Source organism: Lemur catta, chromosome 3 (assembly GCF_020740605.2).
Source record: "Lemur catta isolate mLemCat1 chromosome 3, mLemCat1.pri, whole genome shotgun sequence".
Taxonomy (NCBI): domain Eukaryota; kingdom Metazoa; phylum Chordata; class Mammalia; order Primates; family Lemuridae; genus Lemur; species Lemur catta.
In genome coordinates, this window is record NC_059130.1 from 37,455,177 (window position 1) to 37,482,089 (window position 26,913).

General features: G+C 36.8%; 1 protein-coding gene across 3 annotated transcripts in view; it reads right to left on the reverse strand.

The window, feature by feature from the left end:
* Positions 1–26,913, reverse strand: part of RASAL2 (RAS protein activator like 2) — a 358,050-nt gene that overhangs the window by 158,601 nt on the left and 172,536 nt on the right. For all 3 annotated transcript variants that reach the window (XM_045547280.1, XM_045547282.1, XM_045547283.1), the window contains one exon: positions 17,153–17,279. In XM_045547280.1, the coding sequence (XP_045403236.1) occupies positions 17,153–17,279 (127 nt within the window). The remainder of the gene's footprint in view (positions 1–17,152; positions 17,280–26,913) is intronic.

A 26,913-nucleotide genomic window follows, 5' to 3' on the forward strand; every position in this document is an offset into this window, starting at 1 on the left:
ATTCATGCTTCTACCCTGAATTTTCCCTATGTTATTTTCTACTCTCCAGAGTTAGAAAGAACATGTCAAACACAGACAAAATAAGAATTCTGTAAGCAGAATGAAAAAATGAAATACATGGAAATTTTTTGTTATGCTATATTAAATATCAGTTAAAATGGGAAAAAAGTTAACATGCAAATATCTTAAGGCAACAGGAAAGAAAATAGGCTGTACATTTTAAAGAAAAAAAAGCAATCAGAAAAATCCGGTGAATACAACAGCTTTAAGGGAAACTGGGGAGCTTTCTCTGTTAAGTATTGTTACTATAGAGATCAGTTGCAGGTGGGTGCCATGGGGGTCATAATAAAACAAATACTTCATCCCTAGAGGAAGCTCCAGTCTGTTTTGCACAGACTCTCTATCTGTGAAATAACTGCAAAATCTGTTTAATTTTGACAGACCAATTAATCTCCCAATAACCTAACACATATTTATGCTATCAACCTGAAATGCAGCAACAAGGAAAAAATGGTTGTTTACTTTCATTAAAATAATTTCTCTTATCATTTGGTATAGATGTAAGAAAATATTTAACAAAAGCTCTGTACTATTAACAAAATCTTAAACACAAATGTTTTCCTCACTAACACAACTATGGTTATGATATCAACTAACAGAAGAGAGCTCATGTCTGACATTTACAACTAGGCACACTTGACACTGTGACTTATTAAATTGGACAACAGAATTTACCAGATTTGTATTTACTGAAACAAATAGTTGTGATGGTACAGTTTATAGTCCTGTGGTTGTATAATGATATTTAGTAATTCTCTAATTTCATTACTAAATGGTTTCTCTAAAGTGATTATGGTTCTCACTTCAGAATAAAAAATAATTCCAACATCTAAGATTGTTTTTCACTTTGAAGTCCTTCACCTGAAAGAGTCAAGGAAGAGTTTTCCTAATGTCTCAGATCAGTCACTCACTCAACCTGCAACTGCAGCCATGTACGAAACCACCTACCAGCTGCTGTGGTGATACTAAGGTAAGAAAGATACAATCCTGCCATCTAAGAGGTTCCCATCTATTAAAGGAGATACATACCTACAACTTACTGAAAACATAAGGGCATACATACAAATGTTAGAAGTACAAAAGTACCATTTATGACAGATAAATGCTGACGAATTATGATTAGTGGAATGAAGAAAAAGTTTACCAAGAGGGGATATCTAATTGGGCCCTTAGGATAAATGTCATTTCCATATATGGAAGGAAGAGGGGGTGAATGTGGAAGAATAGAGCAAGACATTCCAGGTAGATGCCCAAGGTGAGCAAACGCCCACAGGTATGAGAGTGCCTGGGGAACCTGAAGCAGTCCTGTGAGGCCAGAACCCAGAATATGTAACTGTGGTGGATAAGGAAAGATGATCTTGGAGAGCTAAGTCTGGGTTAGAATATAGAGGACCTTTAGTGACACTGCAAATCTGAACCTCATCTTATAGATAATGGAGACCCAGCAAAGGTGTTTAAACAAGGAAAGTAATATAATTCAATTAGTTGCTCTAAGATAATGACAAATGGGCAGTGAAGTAAGTAATACAGAAGGATGAGAATGGAAACAGAAAGAGATAAATTGGTAGCTATTAAAATATCTAGGTAGAAACAAATGAGTAATGTAAAGTTAGAAGGACTAGAATGATGGTGGTCATGTTCACAGAAATAGCCATCATATGGGAACAGGTTGTGGACGAGGAACGGAATGAAGAAGAGGAACTACCCAAAGATAATGGCTTCAGTGTGAACATTCTGGTAAAGAAGTTCAGATGACCAATTGGGAATTCAGGTCTGGAACTGAGAAGAGAAACGGAAGCCAAAAGAGATTTAAAAGTTATTGGCATAGAGATGATACTTGAGAACATGAATATGGGTGAAGTCAACTTCAGAGAAAGGACAAAGCAAGTGAAGAAGGGTGAAGATAAGACTTTGAGATGCCTGCATTTAAAAAGTGGTAAATACTGAAGAAGGTACAGTGAGGCAGGACACAGCAATAGAGGGAAAAAAGTCACAATAATCAAAAATAGAAGCTGTAAAGGGAAGTCAATCATTAAAAACCCTGAAGAGAATTAGAAGGTGAAGAGAACTAAAGTTAGGAAACTTACCACATTTCTGATACTGGGGGTAATTTCAATGGCAGATAAAACCAGATTTCAGAGCACAGAAAAAAAAGTATTAGTACAGATAGACTACTTTTTAGAAAAGGTTGGTGAAGAATTGAGATAGCCATTAAAGTATGCTAACTTCTACAATCAGTGCTAGAACTCGCTGGTATGCTAAAAACTTAGAATGTGCCTGTTACTCAAAAAGGATGTTAACTAAGTGAATGAGAACACAGTTGGGAATAATTCAAGTGTGCTGTTTTGATTCTTAATTTACCTAGCTTCTAAACTGAGTGAATTTTATGAATTAAATAGTTATAATAAAGCGAGAAGCTATTTTCAGTTATAAAATTGTTTATCTATGATGCCTATCACCTCAAATCTAATAGACTGCTACAACTAGCACTCAAAAAGCACAGAAATCTGCTTTACTTAGCAGAGAAACACTAAAAATGCTGAACCTCAATTAAAAAACCATATTGTGAACATACTGAAGAATAATTTCCCCAATATTTGGGGGAAAAGGGACAAGGAAAATCTTAATATGAGGCTACATAATAGAACATTAGAAAGTAGTATGAATTCTTAAAATGGTATTTGAAATAAAACACTTGTTCCATAACCCTGTAGCTCATATTTTATTTATTTTGTTTCCATACAGGTCACAAATCTGTAATCGAAAGTGGGAAGATGCTGCCATTTTAAGAGCTAAAAGATTATTTTGTTAGCTTAATATTTGCTAGGTTCATCACTAACATTACTTGGGAAGTTGTAAAATAAAAGAAAATGATGGGAGGCTGAGGCAGGAGGATAGCTTGAGCCCAGGAGTTTGAGGTTGACGCCTCAGCACTCTAGCCCGGGCAACAGAGTGAGATGCTGTCTCAGAAGAAAAAAAATAATAAAATAAAATAAAATGACTTATAAACAAGCTTTCTTGCTGATATTCTTCTGAATTCTAATTATCCAACACTATAAGAAACAATAAAAATATTTTTAACCAAGGTAGAAACACTACATTGTCAGATCTTCTCATGTGAGAAAAGGTTGCTATGAGTTTATAGAAGACCTATGGGGAACAAAATCTTATGTATTTTACTACAGCAGTCTGTGGGTTTTGAATTCACTGGAAATATGAACAATCAAAATTATACATTAAATCATAGGCACAGCATTTATGATCTACAGAAAACTTGTTCCCCAGCATTATTTCTGCTAAATTTTATTTCACAGAGGCAAGGAGAAGAAAATACCTTAACATTCCTGAGGCATACAACAAAGGTTATTTTTATAATCTACTAGATTATAATAATCTAACCTAAAAATTCTAAGAAGTTTTTAGCCTACTTAGTCAGATTCAATTTCTCTTCTTTACTTCATATAAATAAAAACTAAGCTGTTTTAATTGCCAACTTAATATCCTGCTACAAATCAGGTGACTGGAAAGTGAGAAGAGTCTTAGCTAAATTTTAAAACAGTATATTTTAGTAGTGTAAAGCCCACTGGTTGTCATGAATATAATATACCCTTCCAGTTAATACCCTAAGATTTTAATTCACTGTTTTCCTTCTTTTTAAAATACATCATAAAGAACTAAAATGTGCCATCAGTACAAATAGGTTTATTCTTCCCTCTTTTCTCTCTCTCTTATTATTAACACTATAGTTATCAGTATTATTGCCACAATTATTATGCAGGAATATTAACTCATTCATTTGATTAAAAATTAAAATGTTAAAAAGAATTACAAAATGAAAGGTTAATCTCCCTCCCACTCTGATCCGCCCGGTTCTCCAGTTCTCTCCTCAGAAACAACCACTGTTAAAGGCTTCTTCTAAACAGTTCTAGAGCAACACACACACACACACACACACACATACACACACACAGTATTTCTTACACAAATCATAGTATAATATACATACACATTTCTGTACCTACTTTCCCCGTCTGTTAATAATGTATCTGGAAATTGTTTCATATTAATACACCTGGAACTACTCTTTCTTTTTAATGGGTGCATAGTAACCCACGATGTAGATTTAACATAATTTATTCAAATAACTGCCTATGGATGGATATTTAGGTTGTGTCTATTCTTGTGTTATCATAAACACTGACACAATGGCTGTGTGAGTAGATCTACAGGATAAATTCCTACAAGTAGACTGCTGCTCTGGGGCAGAGGGGATAGACATTTTTGCTTAATTGCATCCTGCAGAGGCTGCTACCTGTAAAAGCAATTTGGCATGAATGAACTAGAATACTGTGTCCTCCTACCTTTTCAACACAAACATTTTTATCTTTGTTAATCTCACAGGTGAAAACCAGCAGCTCATTGTAGTTTTAACTTCCTTTGATTTGATTATAAATGAGTATCTTTTTCTCTTGTTTAAATGGCATTTTACTTTTCTTTCGTGTGAATTGTATATGCCTTTCCCTATTTTTAAAATCCAAGTTTATATTCGTCAATAAAATAATATATGCACATAGTTTAGAATCTACTGGCTCTACATGGCTTGTTAAAACAAACAGCAATCCCCAGCCCTTTTCTTCTACCACTTTTCCTTCCCCAGAAACAACTACTTTTATCTTTCTTAGCCAATTCTTTTGGTAGTTACCATCAAATATTAAATAATATGGCTTTACTAATATTTTTTAATTTTTCTATTTTAGATGTTATCAATTGACTTTCAAGTATGGAAGATGAGAATTTGACTTCTTCCTCCTCCATTAACCACCCCAGTAGATAATTACACACTTCCTATTCTCTTACCCTCCCTATATAGTTACATAGTTATTTTGGTAAGAACAAACAATATTATGACTACATATGCTATTAGACATCAGCCACATACTAAATCCTATGTAGAATATAGCATAGTGGCCAAGAGCATAGATCCTGAAGGCAAACTTCCCAGGTTAAAATCCTACCTTTGCCATTTAGTGGCTGCCCAGTTATTTAGGCAACTTATTTAACCTCTTTATGTCTCAGTTTCCTTACCTGTGAAAGTCATAATAATAGTATCTACCTTGTGAGTTTACAAGGGTTAAAAAGTTCATATTAATATATGTAAAGTGCCTGATAGGTAGAAAAGTGCTATATAGGTATTCTCTATGTCCGAAACTACTTTCTTGTTTCTCCCATATTTACTGTCTAAGTATTCATTTGCTTAGATTTCTTTTTTTTAGGCACACAAGTTAATGTTTATTTAGGAAGAGAAAGTAAATTACAGCCAATTACACATTTTAAAATGCTGATAAATACTACAAGCATCACAAAATCCAGAAATAACATTTGTTCCAGCACAATCAGGCTACCTCAACTAAATCTGTTGCCAACAGATTCGGGTTCACTGGCTTGTTGCAGTAAGGGAATACTCACACCATGGAACCCGGACCAACTCACAGAGGGAAAGAGGGTCATCATAGGACTGGGGAAGAGACTCTGAAGCAGTATTTTGCTTAGATTTCTTATGTGTTTATTGTTAATTCAACTCCAAATTTGCTTCCTATTGTTTAAATTCATTCAGTTGTTATATCAATTTCATTTTCTTGGAGAAGTCTGGTTTTCTTTATGTTATACCTAGTTCTCTCTCTATCACTCTCTTGAGGGTTCACTTTGTCTCTCCCCTGTGTTGCATCTCCTGTCCTCATTCTTAGTGGAGCATATATTCTGTTAGCTTCAGGAGAAGTGATATGTATGAGGTAATCTTTTTAAAGTTTTGCATGTCTTTATGTTATCCTCATACTTGACTAATGGTTTATAGTTAAATACAGAATTCTAAGTTGGAAAAAAAGTTTGTCAGAATTTTGAGGGCATTCCTCATTTTTTCTAGCTTCTAATATTGCTTATAGGAAGCCTTTCTGATCCTTAGTATATAATCTGATTTCCCTTTCTTTGGAAGTTTTTAAGATTGTCTCTTTGTCACCAGAGAATTTAAAATTTCACGAAATGTGCCTTGTCATAGGAACTCAGCAAGCCCTTTCGATCTGGAAACTCATATTCCTTCAATGATGGACATTTTTCTTGAATTATTTTGTTAGTGTTTTTCTCCTCTTTTCTTTTTCTGTTATCACTGTTTTGATGCTGGGCTTCCTAGACTGGCCCTCTAATTATTTTACCTTTTTTCCTCCTACTTTCTGAGATATTTCCTCAATTTCATTTTCCAACCCTTCTATTGAGTTTCACTTGTCACAACTTTTTAAATAGACAAAATCTCTTTAGCTTTGTAAGATATTCAGTTTTTGTTTCATGTATGTAATATCTTATCTTTCTGAGGATATTTATAATTTTTTAAAAGTTTTCTGTTCCCTGACTAGTCTCTGTACTTCCAAGTTATTTTTTTCTTTTGGTATGTTTTGATCTCTCTCTTTCATGCTAGAGGCTTTACTTCAGATGGCTGCTAGTCTTGGGAAAGTCAGTATCCTTAGATCTTTCCTTTTGGGCTAAATACCCCAAAGAGTACTCTTCTAATCTCCTGCCTGGAGGGTAAAGGCAAGTGAGGGAAGAAAGGTAGAGGATTCTCATCATTCAGTACGCACATGTTCACTTAATTCCTTCACTTTTGGTAAAGTGCCCTGCTCTTAATTTTGCCTGCTATCTCCCAATCCAGATAGCCTTAGTTTTTTTTCCTCCAGAAAATATATCTGGGTCTTATATCTGGGTAGAGGTAGGAAGAGTAGTTGTTCAGTGGAATGGGGAACCTAGGGATCGACTACCATGTGTTTCTGGCTCAATTCCTGAGCTATTTGAAGATTCTGTGGTAAAGATCAGATTTGTTCTTAGCTTTCTTCATTGCCAGATTAAGGTTTGGCCTTCTTAAGTGAGCTATGTCATTTACCACACTCTATTTGCTTTTCAGCTTTCAAGCTTTTGTGTGTATGTATGGCTGTTTTCTTCTTTTTCATTCTCCAGGTCTTCGAAGGACCATGTCTTTAAAATAAAATCCCTTTACCAGGTTTAGTGAGGTTTCTGGAAGGAGTACAATTAGATGCTTGTGTTCAATATGCCACTTTTCTTCTCCAGAAGTCTAGCCTGAATCTAAAAACCATTCCTGATTATTTATACCACTCATTCCCCCTTCCCACCTGATCCTCCAACCACCACAGTGGTTTGCGAAGATTAATATGGCCTAGGACTGATTAAGAGGAATCCCTGCCTGAGTATCACATTTTAGAGGACTCTACTCTGGCTCTCTTGGGCACCAATCCTCACAGAACTTGAATGTACAAACTGAGAACAGCAACCCTGCGAACAGCCTATACAAATGATCTGCATGAATTAGAAAGGGAATCGTTTATCTAAGACACTTTACTGCCATCTGCTGGAAATTTTGTGACATAACTACAAATCATAATGACAATTCAATAACAGGTCCCCAGAGGAGTCAGGCAACACATAAATTTGCACAACCGTAAGTAGCAGCAACGACTTGCAGCCACCTTCACAGAAGTGAACAAATCTCAATTGTGCCAGGATAAGGAAGATAAAAGAGCAAATTAGGAATCCAAACTTCTACTTCCAGGTTAGAAGGAATTGTGGTCTGGCACCTTGACTTAGAACTGAGAACTGATTTCCCAATAGAAAAAAAGGTGAGAGAGAGGGTCAGGGTTAAAGCTAAGGTTTGAATAATCAATATCCTCTAATAATTTTGATTAAAAGCTTATGCTTTATAATAATTTTATAATTTCTCAGAGAGCATATACTGCTTTTAATATTTATTTCCTTCAAAGTTTCCTCAAATTTTTATCACCTACACCAATATACTTAGGAAAGGATGGTATATGGTTAGGTTTTACTCAAGATCTTCCAATTGAATTTCCTTTTTTGATGTCTTTTTATTTGACTTCTTCTTCATTTACATACATACAAAATTCTGGATAGTTGGCTTTGACTTTCAGAGACTTTTGATATATTGTTTTCTAAGGCTTGCTAGAGTATATTACAGGCATACTATGTTAAATTATAATTTTAAATACACTTACCAAATGTTTCTGGATTTTTGAGGACTCCAGGATAATAAACAAATTTACTATCACAGGTATAGTTTTTGAAAAAAAATCCAGAGATTCTATAAGTAAGACCGTGGAGTAACTTTAAGATTTTATCATAATATAATAAAATAGAGGCAAGAGATCTCTACAGCCTTGAGTTACTAGATGTTTGGTTTGGGATCTGCCAGTTCAATCTGAACTTTCTGTTTGAGAACTGAAAAGGCCTTGGCCTTATGAATGTTTGGCATTTTCTAATTAAACCAGCTCTATGATCATGTTTATGATTTACCTACAAACTAACATTCTTGTACATCTCAGGCTCATACTTTAGTTTGTCCATTTGGGCACAAAAGCATGAATTTTAAGGAATGTCGAAAGAAATGCAACAAACAGATTGAAGAGAGTTCCCAATTCACCTTTGTGCTTTCCACCTGCCAGATAGGAAGCAATATGCAGATAGTAGAGAGAAATTTTCTTCCATAAATGTACAGTTCACAAAAACATCCACTGTTCAGCTTTCAGTTTTCCCCATTTCAGAGTTCTTGAAAGATACTTGTTAGCTTTGTTTTAAAAAAAAGTTGAATTCATAGGTTACATTTACACTAAAAATGAATATTTACTAATTCTAGTTCACATGGTCAATTAATATACCTTCCAGTATTGTTTGTACATTAAAAAAAAAACCCTACCATCTGAAGAAATAATTTTCTTTTGAAAATTCAGCAAGCTGTGCTTTGCATGTCTTAAATTCAGACAATCTTTTGATGAATAAATTAAAATCTGGATATTGTTACCAGGGGAAAACAGTTTTTTTCTAGATTTTCTAAATCTGGAAGTGGGTGTTTTAGACATGATGATGCTTATGTGCCTTAAGAAAACATCTGATTTTCAACGGAAAAAAATTGGTGAATCAAAATCTGTGTCATTGGTAATCTGCAAACTGCTGAAAGCAAGAGTCTGAGAACTCTTGTCAATGAGAAGTAACTTCTGTGCTTAAGTACTTTTCTTCCTCTCCATATGCATTTGACTCAACTTGCTTATTTGGAAACAGAATTCTGCATTTTTACTTTTCTTCTCTGGTCCTCCCTTTGCTAGTGCTTCTTCATCTTCCTAATCTCTAAATGTTGTCCCAGAGCTTAGTCTTTGGACTTCTACTGTCTTTACCTACACACATTCCCCTGGGAATGTCATTCAATCTCAGGGCTTCCAACTTCAAGTAATACTACAAGGCTATAGTAACCAAAACAGCATTGTGCTGGTGTGAAAGTAGACAAATAGATTGATGGAACAGAATTGAGATCAAGAAATAAAACCACACAACTACACCAACTGATCTTCAACAAAGCAGACAAAAACATACACTGGAGAAAGAACACCCTATTCAATAAATCGTGCTGGGAAAACTGGATAGCCACATGCAGAAGAACAAAATTAGATCCCTACCTCTCATTATATACAAAAATTAACTCAAGATGGATTAAAGACTTAAATGTAATACCTGACAACATAAAAATTCTAGAAAAAAACTTAGGAAAGACTCTCTGGAATTGGCCTAGGCAAAGAATTTATGACTAAGACTCCAAAGCAAATATAACAAAAAAAATAAAAAAAAAACAAATAAATGGGACTTAAACTAAAAAGTTTCTGCACAGCAAAAGAAATAATCAACAGAGTAAATAGACAATATGGAATGGGAGAAAACATTCACAAACTTTACATTTGACAAAGGACTAATATCTGGAATCTAAAAGGAACTCAAACAAATCAGCAAGGAAAAAAAATACCATCAAAAAGTGGGCAAATGACAGAAAAAGACATTTTTCAAAAGAAGTTATACAAATGGTGAAAAAACATATGAAAAAATGCTCAACATCACTAATCATCAGAGAAAAGCAAATTAAAACCATAGTGAGATACCCCTTTATCCCTGTCAGAATGGCCATTATTAAAAAGTCAAAAAACAATAGATGTTGATATGGATGCAATAAAAAAGGAATGCTTATACACTGTTGGTAGGAATGTAAATTAGCACAATTTCTGTGGAAAACAGTATAGAGATTCCTCAAAGAGCTAAAAGTAGGCCTGTCATTCAATCCTGCAATGCCACTACTGGCTGTCTACCCAAAGGAAACGAATTCGTTATATCAAAAAGACACATGTACTCATATGTTTATGGCAGCACAATTCACAATTGCAAAGGTATGGAATCAACCTAAGTGCTCATCAACTCATGAGTGGATAAAGAAAATGTGGGGGACATACAACCCCCCATGGATTATTACTCAGCCATAAAAAAGAATGAAATAATATCTTTTACAGTGACTTGGATATATATTGGAAGCCATTAATGAAATAATATCTTTTACAGTGACTTGGATATATATTGGAAGCCATTATCCTAAGAGAAGTATCTTGGGAATGGAAAAACAAATGCTACATGTACTCACTTAAAAGTGGGAGCTAAACAATGGGTAGACACACAAGGTCATACAGAGAGGTATAATGGACTTTGGAGATTCTTTCTTTTTTTTTTTTTTTGGAGACAGAGTCTTGCTCTGTTGCCTGGGCTACAGTGCTGTGGTGTCAGCCTAGCTCAGAGCAACCTCAAGCTCCTGGGCTCAAGTGATTTTTCTGTCTCAGCCTCCCGAGTAGCTGGGACTACAGTCATGTGCCACCATGCCCGGCTAATTTTTTCCTCTATATATTTTTAGTTGACCAGATAATTTCCTTGTATTTTTAGTAGAGATGGGGTCTCGCTCTTGCTCAGGCTGGTCTCGAACTCCTGAGTTCAAGCAATCCTCCTGCCTCAGCTTCCCAGAGTGCTAGGATTACAGGCATGAGCCACCGTGCCCAGCTGACTTTGGAGATTCAAAGTGGGAAGGGTGGGAGGAGAATGAGGGATCAAAAATTACCTATTTGGTACAACATACACTATTTGGGTGATGGGTACACTAAAAGCCCTGACTTCACCACTATACAACTCCTCCATGTAACAAAAAATCACTTGTACCCCCTACATCTATTGAAGTTAAAAAAAAAAATTCCAGGGCTTCAAACATCATTTATTTGCTAAAGGCCTGCAATTTATATCTCTAGTCCATACTTCTCCCTTATTTCAAGACTCATACATCCAACATATTTCTACCTGGGTGTCTAATAAGACCTTCACGCTTAACATGTCCAAAATTGAGCTCCTGGTTAATCACACTTTCAAACTTGTTTCTCCCACAGTCTTTCCCATTTTAAAAAATAATAATTTCATCCCTCTAGCTATTCTAGCCAACATTCTTGATTCTTCTGTTTCTCACTTCCCACAGCCAATGTGATGGCTCTATTTGTAAACATACCCGGAATCTGGTTAATTCTCAGCTCTTCCACTATTAATATTACCATTCTGGCCCAAGTTGCTGCTGTCTAGATTTTTTCAGCAGCATACTATTTGGCCTCTGGACTCCTATTTTTGCATTCCTACTCTCAGTAGAGAAGCCAGTGGCTTCCCATCTCACAGAGTAAAAGTCAAAGCCCTTATGATGACCGTCACGATCTGGTTGCCCAAAAGCTCAATGGTGTCATCTCCTATTACCCTCCCCCTTGTTCGTTCCACTTCTGCCTCATTGGCACTTATGCTGTTCGAACACTCCAAACATATTCACACTCTATACTGTTTCCCAGGGTGGGACTCCTTACTGCCAGGTATCTACATCCCCTACTCCCATACTTTTATCAGATCCTTGTTCAAATGTCAATGAGGGTTTCTTTGGCCACCTTAGCTAAAACTATAATTCCTTGACACTTTCTATCCCTGCTCCCTATTTATTTTTTTCTTTGTTCTTGTCACCATCTAGCACAGTATATATTTTGCTTATTACTCTTGCTTATTGTCTGTTGCTCCTCAGTAGAATGTAAGTTCCATGAAGGGAGAGAAATTTTCATCTATTTTTTTCACTACTAATCCTGAGAACCTAGAGCAGTGTCTGGCAGGTAGTTGGTACTCAGTAACGACTGGCTGAATGAATGGATGGCTTTTCGAAAAATAAAAAAATCAATATAAGCCACACAATGTAATACACCACAATAATAACATGTATTATGGACATCCATCAATAAATTTCATTTGTTTATAAATATAATGTGCATATGTCTGTTGGGACTGAGTAAATATAGGGAATTCAACAAGTTTTTTCAAATGAATCCAGTATTTTTGTTGAAATCATCTAAAAACAATACTCCAAACAGACAATACCACCCCTTCCCTGCCTTATTTATACTGTTAGTTTCACTTAGTAATTGATAAAAAAAAAACAAAAACAAAAACAAAAACGTTTATAGAAGAATGCTTTTATGGGGGTAGGGAGAATGAAAAATTGCTTTTTAGGTCTATTGGTGAAATCACTTGTTTGAAACTTGTAGCCTCTTAAAAGCCTTCCCGTCCTTCAACCCAGGGATGAATGAAATTTTGGTTAGCTGTTAAATTTAAATTACCTCCTACTAAAAGAAGACAGGAAGCAACTATTCTTGGGATTGCATCTTTTTCAAAAAAGGTGTATCCTGGTGTGATTAGTTCTTGGTGGCTCTGCCACTATCAGTATCTATCAAACTCAGAGCCAGAAGAAACAAAGGGGACCAATTAGTAGATTGCTTTATGTTCTACGAGAGTGGCAGCAGGGTAGCAGTAATCACTGTTGCTGTGCTACTACTGCCACCACACAACCAATCGACTCAGGCACACACTGTTCTTTGTCTTCCTTCTTTAATCTTCATTCCTTTTATTCATTTGTCCTTACTCGATCATTCAGATACTCAAATATTTAGAGAGTATCTACCATCCTATCAGCCTTTTCACAGGTAAACTTTTAAAAGTTGTCTCCATTTGCTGTTTCGATTTCCTTATTTATTGCACTGTTTTCTCAGCCCATTTCGGGATGCCTGCTGCTACCACATCCCACTGAAACTACTGTCCCTGAATTCACTAAGAACCTGAATGTCGCTAAATCCAATAATTTTTCTTTTTAGTCCTTGCCTTAGTTGCCCTGTCAGTAGCATACAACAGAGTTGATTATAGCTCTTAACCATCCTTATCATACACTTTGGGAAAATCTGGTCTAGACCATTTATTTTACAGCATAGTTTAGCTTGTTTTTCTTCTCCATTTTTTCCCCTTTCTTTAAGTATAGTACATATATGCTCAGGCCAGGTGCGGTGGCTCATGCCTGTAATCCTAGCACTCTGGGAGGCCGAGGTGGGTGGATCGTTTGAGCTCAGGAGTTTGAGACCAGCCTCAGCAAGAGCGAGACCCTGTCTCTACTAAAAAAAGAAAGAAATTAGCCAAACAACTAAAAATGTATAGAAAAAAAAGTTAGCCGGGCATGGTGGTACATGCCTCTAGTCCCAGCTACTCAGGAGGCTGAGGCAGGAGGATCACTTGAGCCCAGGAGTTTGAGGTTGCTGTGAGCTAGGCTGATGCCACGGCACTCTAGCCCGGGCAACAGAGTGAGACTGTCATATATGCTCAATGAATTATCACAAAGTAAACACACCTGTGCAACCCCTATCCGAGTCGACAAATAGAACATTAATAGTACTCCAGAAACTTCTTTCATATTCCTCCCAATCACTATTCATGCCTCCTCCCAAAAAGTAGTCACCATCCTGACATCTAACACCATAGATGAATTTTGCCTGTTTTGGAGCTTCATATAAACAGAATCACACAGTATGTACTATTATGTGTCTGCTCATTAGTGCTGTGGTCCCCAAACCCCGGGCTGAGGACCAGTACAGTCTGTGGCCTGTTAGGAACCGGGCCGCACAGGAGGAGGTAGCGGGGGTGAGTGAGCGAAGCTTCATCTGTATTTACAGCCACTCCCCATCACTCACATCACTGCAGACACTCCGCCTCCTGTCAGATCAGCGGTGGCATTAGATTCTCACAGGAGCATGGGCCCTACTATAAACTGCGCATGGGAGGGATCTAGGTTGTGGCTCCTTATGAGAATCTAATGCCTGATGAGCTGAAGTGGAGCTGAGGCGGTGATGCTAGTGCTGGGGAGTGGCCACGAATACAGATTATCATCAGCAGAGAGGTTTGACTGCACAATATATGTAAACCGCTTCAATTATCCCAAACCATAGCCCACCCCAGGTCCATGGGAAAATTGTCTTCCACAAAATAGGTCCCTGGTGCCAAAAAGGTTGGGGACTGCTGCTTTAGTGAACTCTTCAGTGAGGTATCTGTTAAAGCCTCTTATATTCTCCTACTCCGTAGTTTGCCTTTTCACTCTCTTAATGGTGTCTTGATAAATAGGATTTCTTAATCTTAATATAGTCCAATTTATCAATTATTTCCATTATGATTAATTTTTTTTTGTATTCTGTTTAAGAAATCTTTCTCCATCCAAGATCATGAAAATATCCTTCTACATCATTTCTAGGAACTTTAACATGTTACCTCTCGTTTAGGTCTACAGCGCACTTGGAATTAATTTTGTGTCTGGTGTAAGGTAGGGGCCAGTTCTACCCCACCCCTCATAAAGACATCTAACTGATCCAGCATCAATGACTGAAAAGACTATCTTTCCCCCACTGCTTTGCAGGGTCCCCTGCGTCACACCAAATGTCCACATACACGTAGGATCACGTAGGATTCTCCATGATGTTTCGTTGGTCTATTTGCCTATTCTTCCTTCAATACCTTACTGTACTTTTTAAATAGGTCTTGATCCTAGTAGATTAAGTCTTCTCACCTTGTTTTCTTCAACGATGGCTATTCTTAATCTATGGCATTTCGAGATGAATTTTAGAATCAACTTGCCAATTGGTGTATATGTGTGTGGTGGTGGTAGTGGTGGTGGGTGGAACACCATGCTGAAATTTTGACCTTGAAGAGAACTGACAGATAATATTAAGTATTCCAAACCATGATCATAGTATAGCTCTCCATTTATTTAAATCTTTTTAAATTTTCTTTTGATTATGTTTTATAGTTCTCTACATAGAAGAATTGCACATCTCTCATTAGATTTTTCTCCCTAGGAATTTGTTATCGTGTGATGCTATAATAAATGGTATATTTTAAATTTTACATTTCTTGTTTGCTCCTATATAGAAATACAATTGATTTTTGTATACCAACTTATATTTTTGTTTATATGTATATTCATCTGTCTTGCTAAATACATAAAAAATCTTTTAAAATCAGAAATCTTTATAACTCTTTTCATTCTAGGGACTGGCATAGAATGTTGCATATATAGCAATTACTCAATGAAATGTTTGACAACAGGAAATTTTGCTTAAAGACAAATCACTAGGAGATGAGCAAAGAATAACAGAATAACTATCTAATTCAAGATTGGACTGGCATGTAAAGAAGAATGGCTCTAGAAGTAGTCTTTTCCCCTCTAATATTTATTACGAGTTTCTAGGGCGAATTTAGGATATCCACTCTGAAAATGATCATGGACCGACATGAGTCAGGATGGCTATCAGACTTGTTGTCAAGGACAAAAGATAGAGGACTGGCTCTAGACCAGACACCTTTGCCACCTCATCTTAGTTTGTCTTTGGGACCAGCACTGGGAACACTATAGGTATTTAACAATTTACTACATATTCTCTCTTCTATAACACTGTAATAATTATTCGGATTATAACTATACTTCCTCAAAATCCATCAAGCTTGTGGGTCAAAACTTTAATAGTTAAATGTTCCTAGAGAATTAGTAAGGATAGTCATCAATATAACATTACCAATAATGAAAGCAAAGGAGTTGAAAGAAGGTGACTGTAAGCCAATTCAATTCACATAGAAGTTGTATGTGAAATATAAAGGGTTATAAAATGGTTACACCCAGACAGGTTTTCAATAGAATGTAGGCCCACACCTAAACTGGTTTCAACACATGCTAAAGAAGTATGATAGAAATGAGACAAAAATTTGACTTCTCCAAGTATAACTCCTGGGAAAAATGTATTTGCTAACCTAACTAATTTTTAGAAAAGCAACAACTGTTACAGGATAAAAAGAAAAGTAAATGATTCAAACTCCGACCAAGAGTTCCGGGTTCCATTTAGAAAATGAGGAAAAAGGCAGCCTCACCCCCAAAACCCAAAACCAAACCCTGATTTTAGAAAATACAACCAAAATCAGAGAATTATCCATATTGAGCACTATAGAGATAATAAATGATTCTATTTTATCTACCTACCAAATGTCTATCACTAAAAGTCTATACAGTTCACTAAGCAAATAATAATACAATAATGCCAAGCACTAAAGCAATTCCTACTTTTCAAATTTCTTCATTATTTTATTTAATCTTAATTACATTTCCTTAAAATTATCTGACCAGTCTGATTACTTAAATATCCAGTGTTAAAATGAAAAACATCTCACAGAATACATTTGGTAGGAAATGGGGAAAAAGCTAGCTGCTTTGATAGTGACATTAATTCCTTTAGTACATTATAATGGAAGTGGGTGTCTTTAATTTCTCCCTTCTGTCACCTACTCCAACCACAGTACTGCATATGATTTATGTGGGACATGCAAAATTAGCTCAGCTAATTAGCTTGATCTGACATTACATTGTACAAGACAACATTAGCAGCTATGTGAACTGGATACATCTAAACCATCGAATAATACTAAGCTTCCACATCAACCAGCTCCCTTAGGAGCCTCAGTGCTTCAACAGGATCACCTGATGCTCTTTCAAAACCTCGGGCTGAGCAATAAACCCAGAAACAACACATCATGCAACTTGCCCAGGACTAAACAGCAACCTTGCTAGCACTCAGATAAATTTTATCTCTGTAAAATAATCCTGCTGTCACTTGGTTATAAAAAATAGAATTCTCTAATGACCGCTAAATCTCTCTTAACATAGTATTAATTTCAACACACTTATTTAACAAGAAATGTAGAATGTTTTGTTTTACTGTAACATTCAGTAACAAGTCGATACGTTATCGGATAAAAGCTAGGAAAGTCTTTCCTTTTAGCATTGGCTTACCCAGTTTAGTGGCGCCCTCTGGTGGGTACTCAGGAAACTGACCCTCGGAAGGGACGCTGACAGTTCTCCTCAGGCATCGCCCCTTGGTGGCATCTGCCTGCTGCTCCTGTGCCCCTTCCGCAGGTATCTAGTTAACCAAAAGAAAAAGATGACGCTGAATAGTGAACTCGTCATAACTACCTTCTGACTGAATAATGTTTTTAGTTAATGAAGACAGGAGTGTGTAATAAGCAAAGTAGGAGAAATATAGAAATAAATATATACAAGTATAACCACTCCTTTTCAGGAAGCTGTCCTTTAACAAGACAACTGGAAGATCAGGAAAGGTGAGGATGCAAATTAGCTTACATGAAGTACATACAAATCATATCCAGGTATGTAACTGCTCTGGGAGTTCAGAAAACAAAACACCCACATGAATAAAAGGTGGTTCTATGCCAGAATCTGGTTCACAAGCTCCAGTTTTGATCAATGTGTAATAAAGTAAATGGAAATAAAAGTTGACCGGACAGATTTAGCCTCAAAATTCTCTTAGAAGGAGGTTTTGTTACGTAAAATAAGTAAAATCACCCAAATTTTCTTCAATTTTAGAATCGAGCACTTAGACATAGTTAATAAAACACATTTTCAGTGGTAACTTGTATAGATATTTGTATTGATACGTACATAAAATGGCATATTTTCTTCCAAAGGTGAGATTGTTTTTATAATCCTAAAAACATATCAAGTGGTTATTTGCATATGTGGAATGAGAACTATGAATGGAAAGAAGACCTCTAATGCCAACAACTATTTTAAAACTTACTCAGTAGGCTATCACTGTAGAGTAATGGGGATGGCTCTGGGTTCTTTTTCTTTCCTTTTTTTTTTTTGGTAATGTTAAGTTTGGGGGTAATGACCAAAAACTTTTTAGAAATGAGAGTATACTATGTACCTTTATTAGAATTAAGAATTGTATTGGTAACATGTTAAATAGTTTGCCCAAATATGTCAGTAATTAATTGTAGTTCCTAATTTCTTATGGCTCCAATATCCAAATTTATTTGCAACAAATTTCAGTAATAATAACATTGGGTTCTTACTATGTGCAAGTCTAAGGAATTTATATGTGTGACATGAGAGAGGCACTATTATTATCCCCTTTTTTACAGATAGGGAATGATTTATTTCTCCAAATGATTAGAATGGACCTGTATCACATCAACTGATCAGCAAAACCAGGACACATACAGGCTTAAGTGCATATGCCTTCTGCTTTGCCTCAGTAATCCAACTCCAATGACCGGGGTCAAAGAGATGATAGCAAGGAAAGTTCTCTCACTGTTACTGAGAACGTGAAAAGCAAATTCCTAATACTTCCCATAAGCACTTAAAATTTTCATACTCCTTGTATGACCAAAAATTACCACATTTCCTCATTATAATGACTATGGTTACTTTTTGAACACCAAAAAATTAAAAGGCAGAATTATGTAAAATTCTAAAAATAAGCTGAGACCAAAAAATAGCATCAATAAAAGACTCTGTAATATAAAACTTCACAAATGGTAATCTAAGTTATTCATCCCTTTCAGAATGGAAATTTTATTACCTTTACTTAAATAATTAAAAGAGTATCACTGAGATGTTTAAATGGCTATCTGCTATTAAAAACAGCAAAAATATATCCTCTACCTGTCTTAAAAGTAGAAAGAATGAGAACAAATTTGTAAAAAACAGTTTGGGTCTTTGAGAAAACAGTTGAATCTAAATAAATATAACTATTTTGACAATAGTTCTAAAAATGTCTATTATCTGAAATAATAAAGGTATAAATCATACGGAAAAAAGATAGTATTTTCTTATGCTGTTTTAAGAGGGAATAATTATTTTGTGTGGAAATTTATAAAGGTTATATCCAGGAAAAAGTAAGAATGGCTTCTATTACCTTATACTTTGTCTCCACTGTATCTAACAAGAGGATAAATAGAATATATCAAACTTCTTATTTGGGCCTGAAATTCACTCACAATTATTTTCTCAAATTTTTAATGTAGACTCTTCATTTCCCACTACTGAAACTTAAAATATGATGAAAGGAATCACTCTTTTTTTTTTTTTTTTTGAGACAGAGTCTCACTCTCTTGCCTGGGCTAGAGTGCCGTGGCATCAGCCTAGCTCACAGCAACCTCAAACTCCTGGGCTCAAGCAAGCCTTCTGCCCCAGCCTCCCGAGTAGCTGGGACTACAGGCATGCACCACCATGCCTGGCTAATTTTTTTCTATTTTTAGTTGTTTGGCTAATTTCTTTCTGTATTTAGTAGAGACAGGGTCTCGCTCTTGCTGAGGCTGGTCTCAAACTCCTGAGCTCAAGTGATCCTCCAGCCTCGGCCTCCCAGAGTGCTAGGATTACAGGCATGAGTCACCGCGCCCGGCCTAAAGAATAACTTTTAAAGGTCAGGGCACTTACTCCTCATTCAGGACATAATAGAACATAATGTTGACTTTTATTCTAAACTGCATTTCTTAAGAATATTTTACTTTTACAACATAACAGATTGCTTCTTAGCTAAGATATTTAAAACATTTTTTTAAAGATACTGATCTATTCTTTTCAAATAGTACAGGTCATATTTTAAGTACTTTAAAACGAACCAAGCTGAAGTGTACCAATCTTAGTGTACAGCTAAAAGAATCAGTTTTAGAAGAGCAATTTTCTCCATTGTGATTGTCTTAATTTAGTTTTCTAGTTCATAATTGTTTATGTTGAATTGCTCTTAAAAAATTGTGTATCCTCCAAGTTGTATAACATGAGAGGAAAGTTTTTTTAAAACTCCTTTGGCCTTGTACTGGGCTCGAGTCCTCTTTTGCCTCAATGAGAAAAAAATAATTGAGCACTTTAATTTCATTCCATTTTAGATGACAAAAGTGGAAAACTGTAAGGAATAAATGATTTCTCAGGTATCTATGACCTGTTAACAAATTCCAACTGGATCTCTGGCTCCTAGTCTTTGTTAATTCCAAGTCACCCCATCCATGACAATGGAAGAGCAATGTGGCATGCATAATAGATACACACACATACTCATATATTTTCTGCAAAATCGCCTTTCATATTGTTTAGAATCAAATGGAAATTAATTTCACTTTTAATCTGAGCCCATACAGATTAAATAGTCAAGTACAGGAAATCAAGATTTTGCTAACTAGCATCAGAAAGCTCTTCTATTTCTTTTCCTAAAGAATGTTAAAAAGGCTCACGTCTGTAGTCCCAGCTACTTGGGAGATTGGAGGATGGCTTGAGACCAGGAGTTAGTGAGCAGCCTGGGTGACATAGCGAGACACCATCTCTAACTAAGTTATTTAAAATAATTTTAAAAAAAGAATGCTAAAAGATGCTCAAGTCTATGATATCCTTTAAATAATTTTTAAATCTTCTTAAAAGAGAAAAAATTCCTCAACTTTCTTATTGCCTTACAGCAGTGGTTCTCAAAACAAATATGGTCCAGGTGCCAGCAGCATCAGCATCACCTGGGAACCTGTTAAAAAAGTACATTCTCAGGCCCCACCCCCCAGACCTTCTAAATCAGAAACTTTGGAGGTGAAGTTCAGCAATCTGTTTTAACATAGCAGTCCCCAACCTTTTTGGTATCAGGGACTGGTTTCATGGAAGACAATTTTTCCATGGACTGAGGCCAGCGTGGAAGGGGATGGTTTGGGGATGATTCAAGCGTATTACATTTATTGTGCAGTCAAACCTTTCTGCTAATCTGTATTTGCAGCTGTTCCCCAGTGCTAGTAGTATCACTGCCTTTTTGGTACCAGGGACTGGTTTCATGGAAGACAATTTTTCCATGGACTGGGGCCAGCGTGGAAGGGGATGGTTTGGGGATGATTCAAGTGTATTACATTTATTGTGCAGTCAAACCTTTCTGCTAATCTGTATTTGCAGCTATTCCCCAGTGCTAGTAGTATCACCGCCTCAGCTCCACCTCAGATCATCAGGCATTAGATTCTCATAAGCAGCTGCAACCTAGATCCCAGTAGGGTTCACACCGCCTGCCGCTCACCTCCTGCTGTGTGGCCCAGTTCCTAACAGGCCTCGGACTGGTACCAGTACACAGCCTGGGGGCTGGGGACCACAGTTTTAAAAACCTCCAACTGATTTTTGAGAGCCACTGCTTTAAGGTGTCGTTTTCTCTCCTTCCTATCATGGCTAAGCATCCCAAAGTGCCATCTATAACCTATAATAGAGGTTCTCAACCTTGGCTGCAAATTATAATCATCTAGGGGAACTTTAAAAAACACCAATGCTTAGGCCACTCCTAGACATTCCAAACACACAAAGTTGAGAATTGAACTACACTCAGTATCTCCAGCTCTAATTATTCACGTGTTAATCCTCAGCCATCAATACTAAGTGTGGAGGTATACATAAATCACCTAGCTTCACTAATCCTCAATTTCTGCATTTTTGAGGTCTGATCTTTCTGGTGCGTCAGCTGGATTCTTGGGGCAGTAAGTTTTAAAGAGGTCTGCCACTGGTTGGGGCAGGCCTCTGTCACTGTTCAGCATGATCACTAGTATCTCTACTGTTCTCAGCATTTCAGTTGCTCTCGGGAAAACGTGTTCAGTTTTTCCCCCGCACATGTGCAGGCCAGCCCTTGGCCACAGACTCTCTGGTATCCTGCCCAGCAGATTCCAGCCCTTTCAGATGCAGAATTCTGTTCTCTGCCTCCTCAGCTCAGAGACCACTGTATTCTGCCTAGCCTATACTCCAGACTACAGACACCTGGGACATCGAGGACCATCACAGTGTTAGGCTGCCTATTGTCCAATGCCTGAAAATGGCTGTGTGCTTGCTTGTGTGTATGCGTGTGCTCACGCTCTCTCTCTCTCTCTCTCTCTCTATATATATATATATATAAAATACACACACACACACACACACACACACACACACACACACACACACACACACACACACGGTGGGGCCTGTTTGTCGTTGTTCACAGTGGGAGGGCTAATCTTGTACCAGTCATTCTATCATAGCTGGTGCCAAAAGCCTCCTATGATCTCTTATCCAAACACCTGCAACAGTTTCTCACTGGTATCTACCTCTGACATTCTGCCCCTTAAACCTATCCTTTAAATAGTTACGAGAGTATTTCCAAAATGCAAATAGATCATGTAATTCTGGAGCTTAAAGCCCTGCAGTGGTTCTCCTTTCCTCTAGCAGTGGTTTTCAAAGGGCAGTGGTATGTTTGTTGGTGGAAGTATGTAGAGGTTGAGGGGTGGGGAGAGGTATAACTCTCCTTCAACTAGAACATAATTCTGAGTTATTCTATTGTATAGAGCTTCTGTATAAGCTTTTCCATAAAGAAAGTGTCCTTCTGCTAAAAGAGGGTTTAAAAACTACTATCCTACAGAGTAAATTGCAAGCTCCCTAACATAGTATGCCAGGTTTTCCACAATCTAGCCACTGTCTTTGTCTTTGTGTTCAGCTTCAGACTCTATGAAGACCAAATTGCCTGTATTTCTTTAACATATTTCCTATTTTAGAGTTCAGTGCTGTTGCTGTGTTTGTTCTCTCAGCCTGAAATGTTTTCCCTTGCTTTCTTTTCTACTCTATACCTGCCAGGTAAACCCCTATTCATCCTAAGGCTTAGAATAGGCATTGTCTCTTCTAGGAATCCTCCCCCTGTACCAATCCCCTAAGTAAAGGTTAAGGTACACCTTCCCTTGGTTCCCCCAATAACATATCTTTCTCTATCACTGTGCTTATTATGTTGAATTATAATTATTCATTTATGTAACTTATCTCATGTGAGTTAACAGCCTGTACCTTATCAATTCATCCCTAAACCTTAAAATAGCTCCAACCCACAAATGAATGAATAAATGTTTGACAGGTGGAGACAGGGGCCATTTTAGACTAAGGAAAAAGCATAACATCAGCCTTGAAGCATATGGCTTTTTTTGTTTTGTTTTGGAACAATTTAGCTAGAGCCTCTTAAGAGGGAGAAGAAGGATAGAACACCAAAATATAGTATGAGCATGTGGGGAGGGCCTGAATACCAGGCCATGCATAATTCAGGGAGCATCGGGAACCCACTCCAGCTTTTCGAGCTGAGGAATGATAGTTTCCTAATTGGTCTGTCTCCTTCCTATCTCTCCCTCTTCCAATATGTCCTACATATTAATTAATATTCATAACACATAACTTTGATCAAATCGCTTCTTTTATTACACTTCCTTTGGAAATTCCTCATTGCCAGTAGCATCTTAATGACATACTTATTTAGGCCAAACAAAGTTCTTCAGAATAAATATATTTTTTTCTCTTTATCTAGTTTACTTGTGCTACTTATCAAATGCCACTTTAAAATTATTTGTCTAAGAACTGTGTCTTATTCTTTGTAACTCCTAATATAGTGAATGCATATAGAGGAGCACATTATGTATCTGTTGAATAACTTGAGAATAGGTCTGAACGAAAGATGCCATAGGTAGTTTATTCCACAATAAATAACAGTTAACTTTTAGCTGTTTGCACAAAGCCTAACTGCTAGTTTCATATTTTCATCAATATATCTGAGTATAAATACTGTCTTCTAAAAGCAAGAAAAATGTTTTAAAATACTTTAAAATTTCATCATTTTTAAATGCCTTGCTGCCCCAAACACTAACATCCAGCCTTAAAAATTCCAAATACAGAAAGTAGAGTTTGCATTAAGAAAAATGGAATCAAACCTACCCTGTCCTGATGGCTTATGATTGCCAAAAGAGACTCACAAATTCAGCTTTCTTTTGTATTTTTATAATGGCTGTACCTCACAGGGGTTCATGTTTGTCTTCTTTACCACTTCCCTCAACTTCTTAATCTCTAGTTTACTTGGTCTTATCTTTTGCAAGCAAAATGGAAACCAAAGGGCCTCCTATCCCTTCTTTGAACTGGGCTGGTATCAAGCCAGTGCGGCCTTTCCCAGCACCCAGGCAGGGAAGCGTATTTCATGACACATAAACAATGTCTACTTGGCACCGTCTGCATGAAGCAGTTTACTGAACCAATGAGTCATCTCTCAAGGTGACACTCCTGGCAAACTTCTTTTTCAGCATTCTGCCTAGATCTATCCTTCTGCTACATTCCCAGATTGGTAATTGGTGTATTTAACACTCCCATGTATATCCCCCAAATGACTTTTTCCCAATTTCTGAGGAGAAACATGAAGAGTTAAGAGACAGCATTAAAAAATCCTACATCCTGACTTACTACATGAGTGATACTAGACTAACATAATCTTCCCACATTTCAGCAGTGCCTGGTTAAGGATTGAGTTTAAATCCTTAGTCCCAGCTACTGGAGAGGCTGAGGCAGGGGGATGGCTTGAGCGCAGGAGTTGGAGGTTGTGGTGAGCTATGAGGATGCTACTGCCCTCTACCTGGGCAACAGAGCAAGACATTGTCTCGGGGGTAAAAAAAACTCCTTACAGAATCCTTTTAATTAATCTTTTTAACACAGCAATAAACACCCCCATGATTAAAACAATCTTTTTAGATAATTTTAGCAGGAAATTTCTTAAACTCATTTCAAAGAATTCTAAATTATTCAGTGCAAAATTCCAAGGTTAAGAGTTAACTAACTCCTTATAATTCTTAAGTGTGGGTGAAAGGCAGAAGAGTGACACCATATCCTGGTCCCTCCACAAACATGGATTCCCCATCTTTTCCTGTAATGAAATTAAGAGAGTTTTAAACTTATCATTCAAGTAGGAGGCATAGCCATGGTTTCACATTTTCCCCCCACTAGGGACCTAATTCAATTTTTCTAATTTAATAATGGCAGAACATAACCACTTGTCTTGAGATATTAAAGGGTTTTTGTAAACTATTTTGTAAACTTATCCCTTCATCATTCCTCACGTGGTCTGCTGCAATAATCTCCTAACTCGTCTATTTGCTTCTGCTCCCTTTCACTCAATTTTCCACATAATCAACAGAGTTACTTTCCTAAGAAGCAAATCTGATGATGTTATTGCCTTGTTAGATGCCTTTCTTTGGTCCAGATCATTTCCAGAATAAAGTCCAAACTCCTCACCATGGCCTTCAAGGCTCTCCATTGTCTAGTTCTTGCCAGCTATCACATTTCCTTTTGCAGACTACGCTCCAAGAACTCTGAACATTTTGCAGTTTGCCAGAGATGTATGTTTCTCAACTTTGTATCCTTATATACACTTGGAATGTCCTTCCCTTCTTTTCCTCCCGGTGAGCTCCAATTTGTCCCTTAAGACACGGCCCAGGCATAAATTTTTCTGTAAAAGCTTTTCTGGCATTCTCCACACCAAACCATAACCCATCCTAGGCAATACCTCAGTTCATCTTTCCCTTGTGCTTATATTATAATTTAAAAAAAACCATTGAGGCAAAGTTCACATAACATGGTTTACCATTTTAAAGTGAATAATTCAGTGGCACTTAGTACATTCACAATGTTTTGCAACCACCACCTCTATCAAGTTCCAAATGGTTATAACTTTTAATTTACCTCAGTGTATCCCAACAAAAGTGCATCTCTGCAAATACAATACTACATACATAATAGATGCTCAATAAATAAAGATGGAATAATATATTCAACTGTGGAAAGGCACCTTATAGATTATTTTTCTCTTCTTTTTATTATCTAGTTTTAGAAAAAAATAGGGAATCAAGTTTCATGTTCTCGGTAGATTTACAGAAAAAAAATGGAAGATATCTCCTCTCAAACTTTTATTAAGAAAATGAACATTCAGGAATAAAAGTTTATAATTTGGCTCTTGCAACATTCATTAAACATATACTTACTGAGAGTTTCCTATGTGTCAAGAATTGTTCTAAGCCCTGGGGTATACATCTCTGAACAAAATAGACAAAGTCTTTGCTTCAAAGCTTACATTCCAGTAGAAGAAGACAGTAAATATAATAAGTTATATAGCATTTGGAAGGTGGCAAATGCTACAGAAAAAAAAAGTTAGCCAGGCAATTAGATCAGAAGTTCTGGATAGAGATGTGGGGAGCAGTTGCGATTTAAAATAGGGTAGTGAGGGTTGGGCTTACTGAGTAGATGGTATGTAAGCAAAGAGATGAAGGAGATGAGAAACTGAGCCATGCAACTATCTGAGGGAAGGCTGTTCCATGCAGAAAGAAAAGCCAGGACTAAGGCCTTAGGGAGGAATATGCCTGATGTATTCAAGAAATAGTGACAAAGCCACTATGTGTGGAACATAGTGAGTTGGGGAAGTTTTTGGCTTTGAAATCTGGAAGGGTGGAGTTGCCATTAATGGAGATGAGACTGACTTCTGGTAAGTTTGGAAGCAAAGACTATGGCCTCCATATGGAGCATGTTGGAGATGACCCTTACATATCCAAGTGAAGATTTGTCATGGGCAGATGGATATATGAGTACAGAAAAGAGAGATGTACAGGTATAGATATAAAATCAGGAATCATCAGCATTAGAGGATATTTAAAGTCATAAGATTGGATGAGATCCCTAAGGAAGGGAGGTCCAAGAACTGAACTGTGTAGCTGAACTCCCATGTTAAGATTTGGAGAGAAGAGAAATCTGTAAAGAGACATAGAAGGAACTGTCAGAGAGGCAGGAGGAAAACAAAAAGAGCATAGGGTCAGGGAAACCAAGTAAAGAAAGTGATTTCAGGAGAAGCAATGAGTAATCTGACGTATTAAATGCCACTAACATATTAAGTAAAGATGAGAACTGAGAATTGACCACTGAATTTAGCA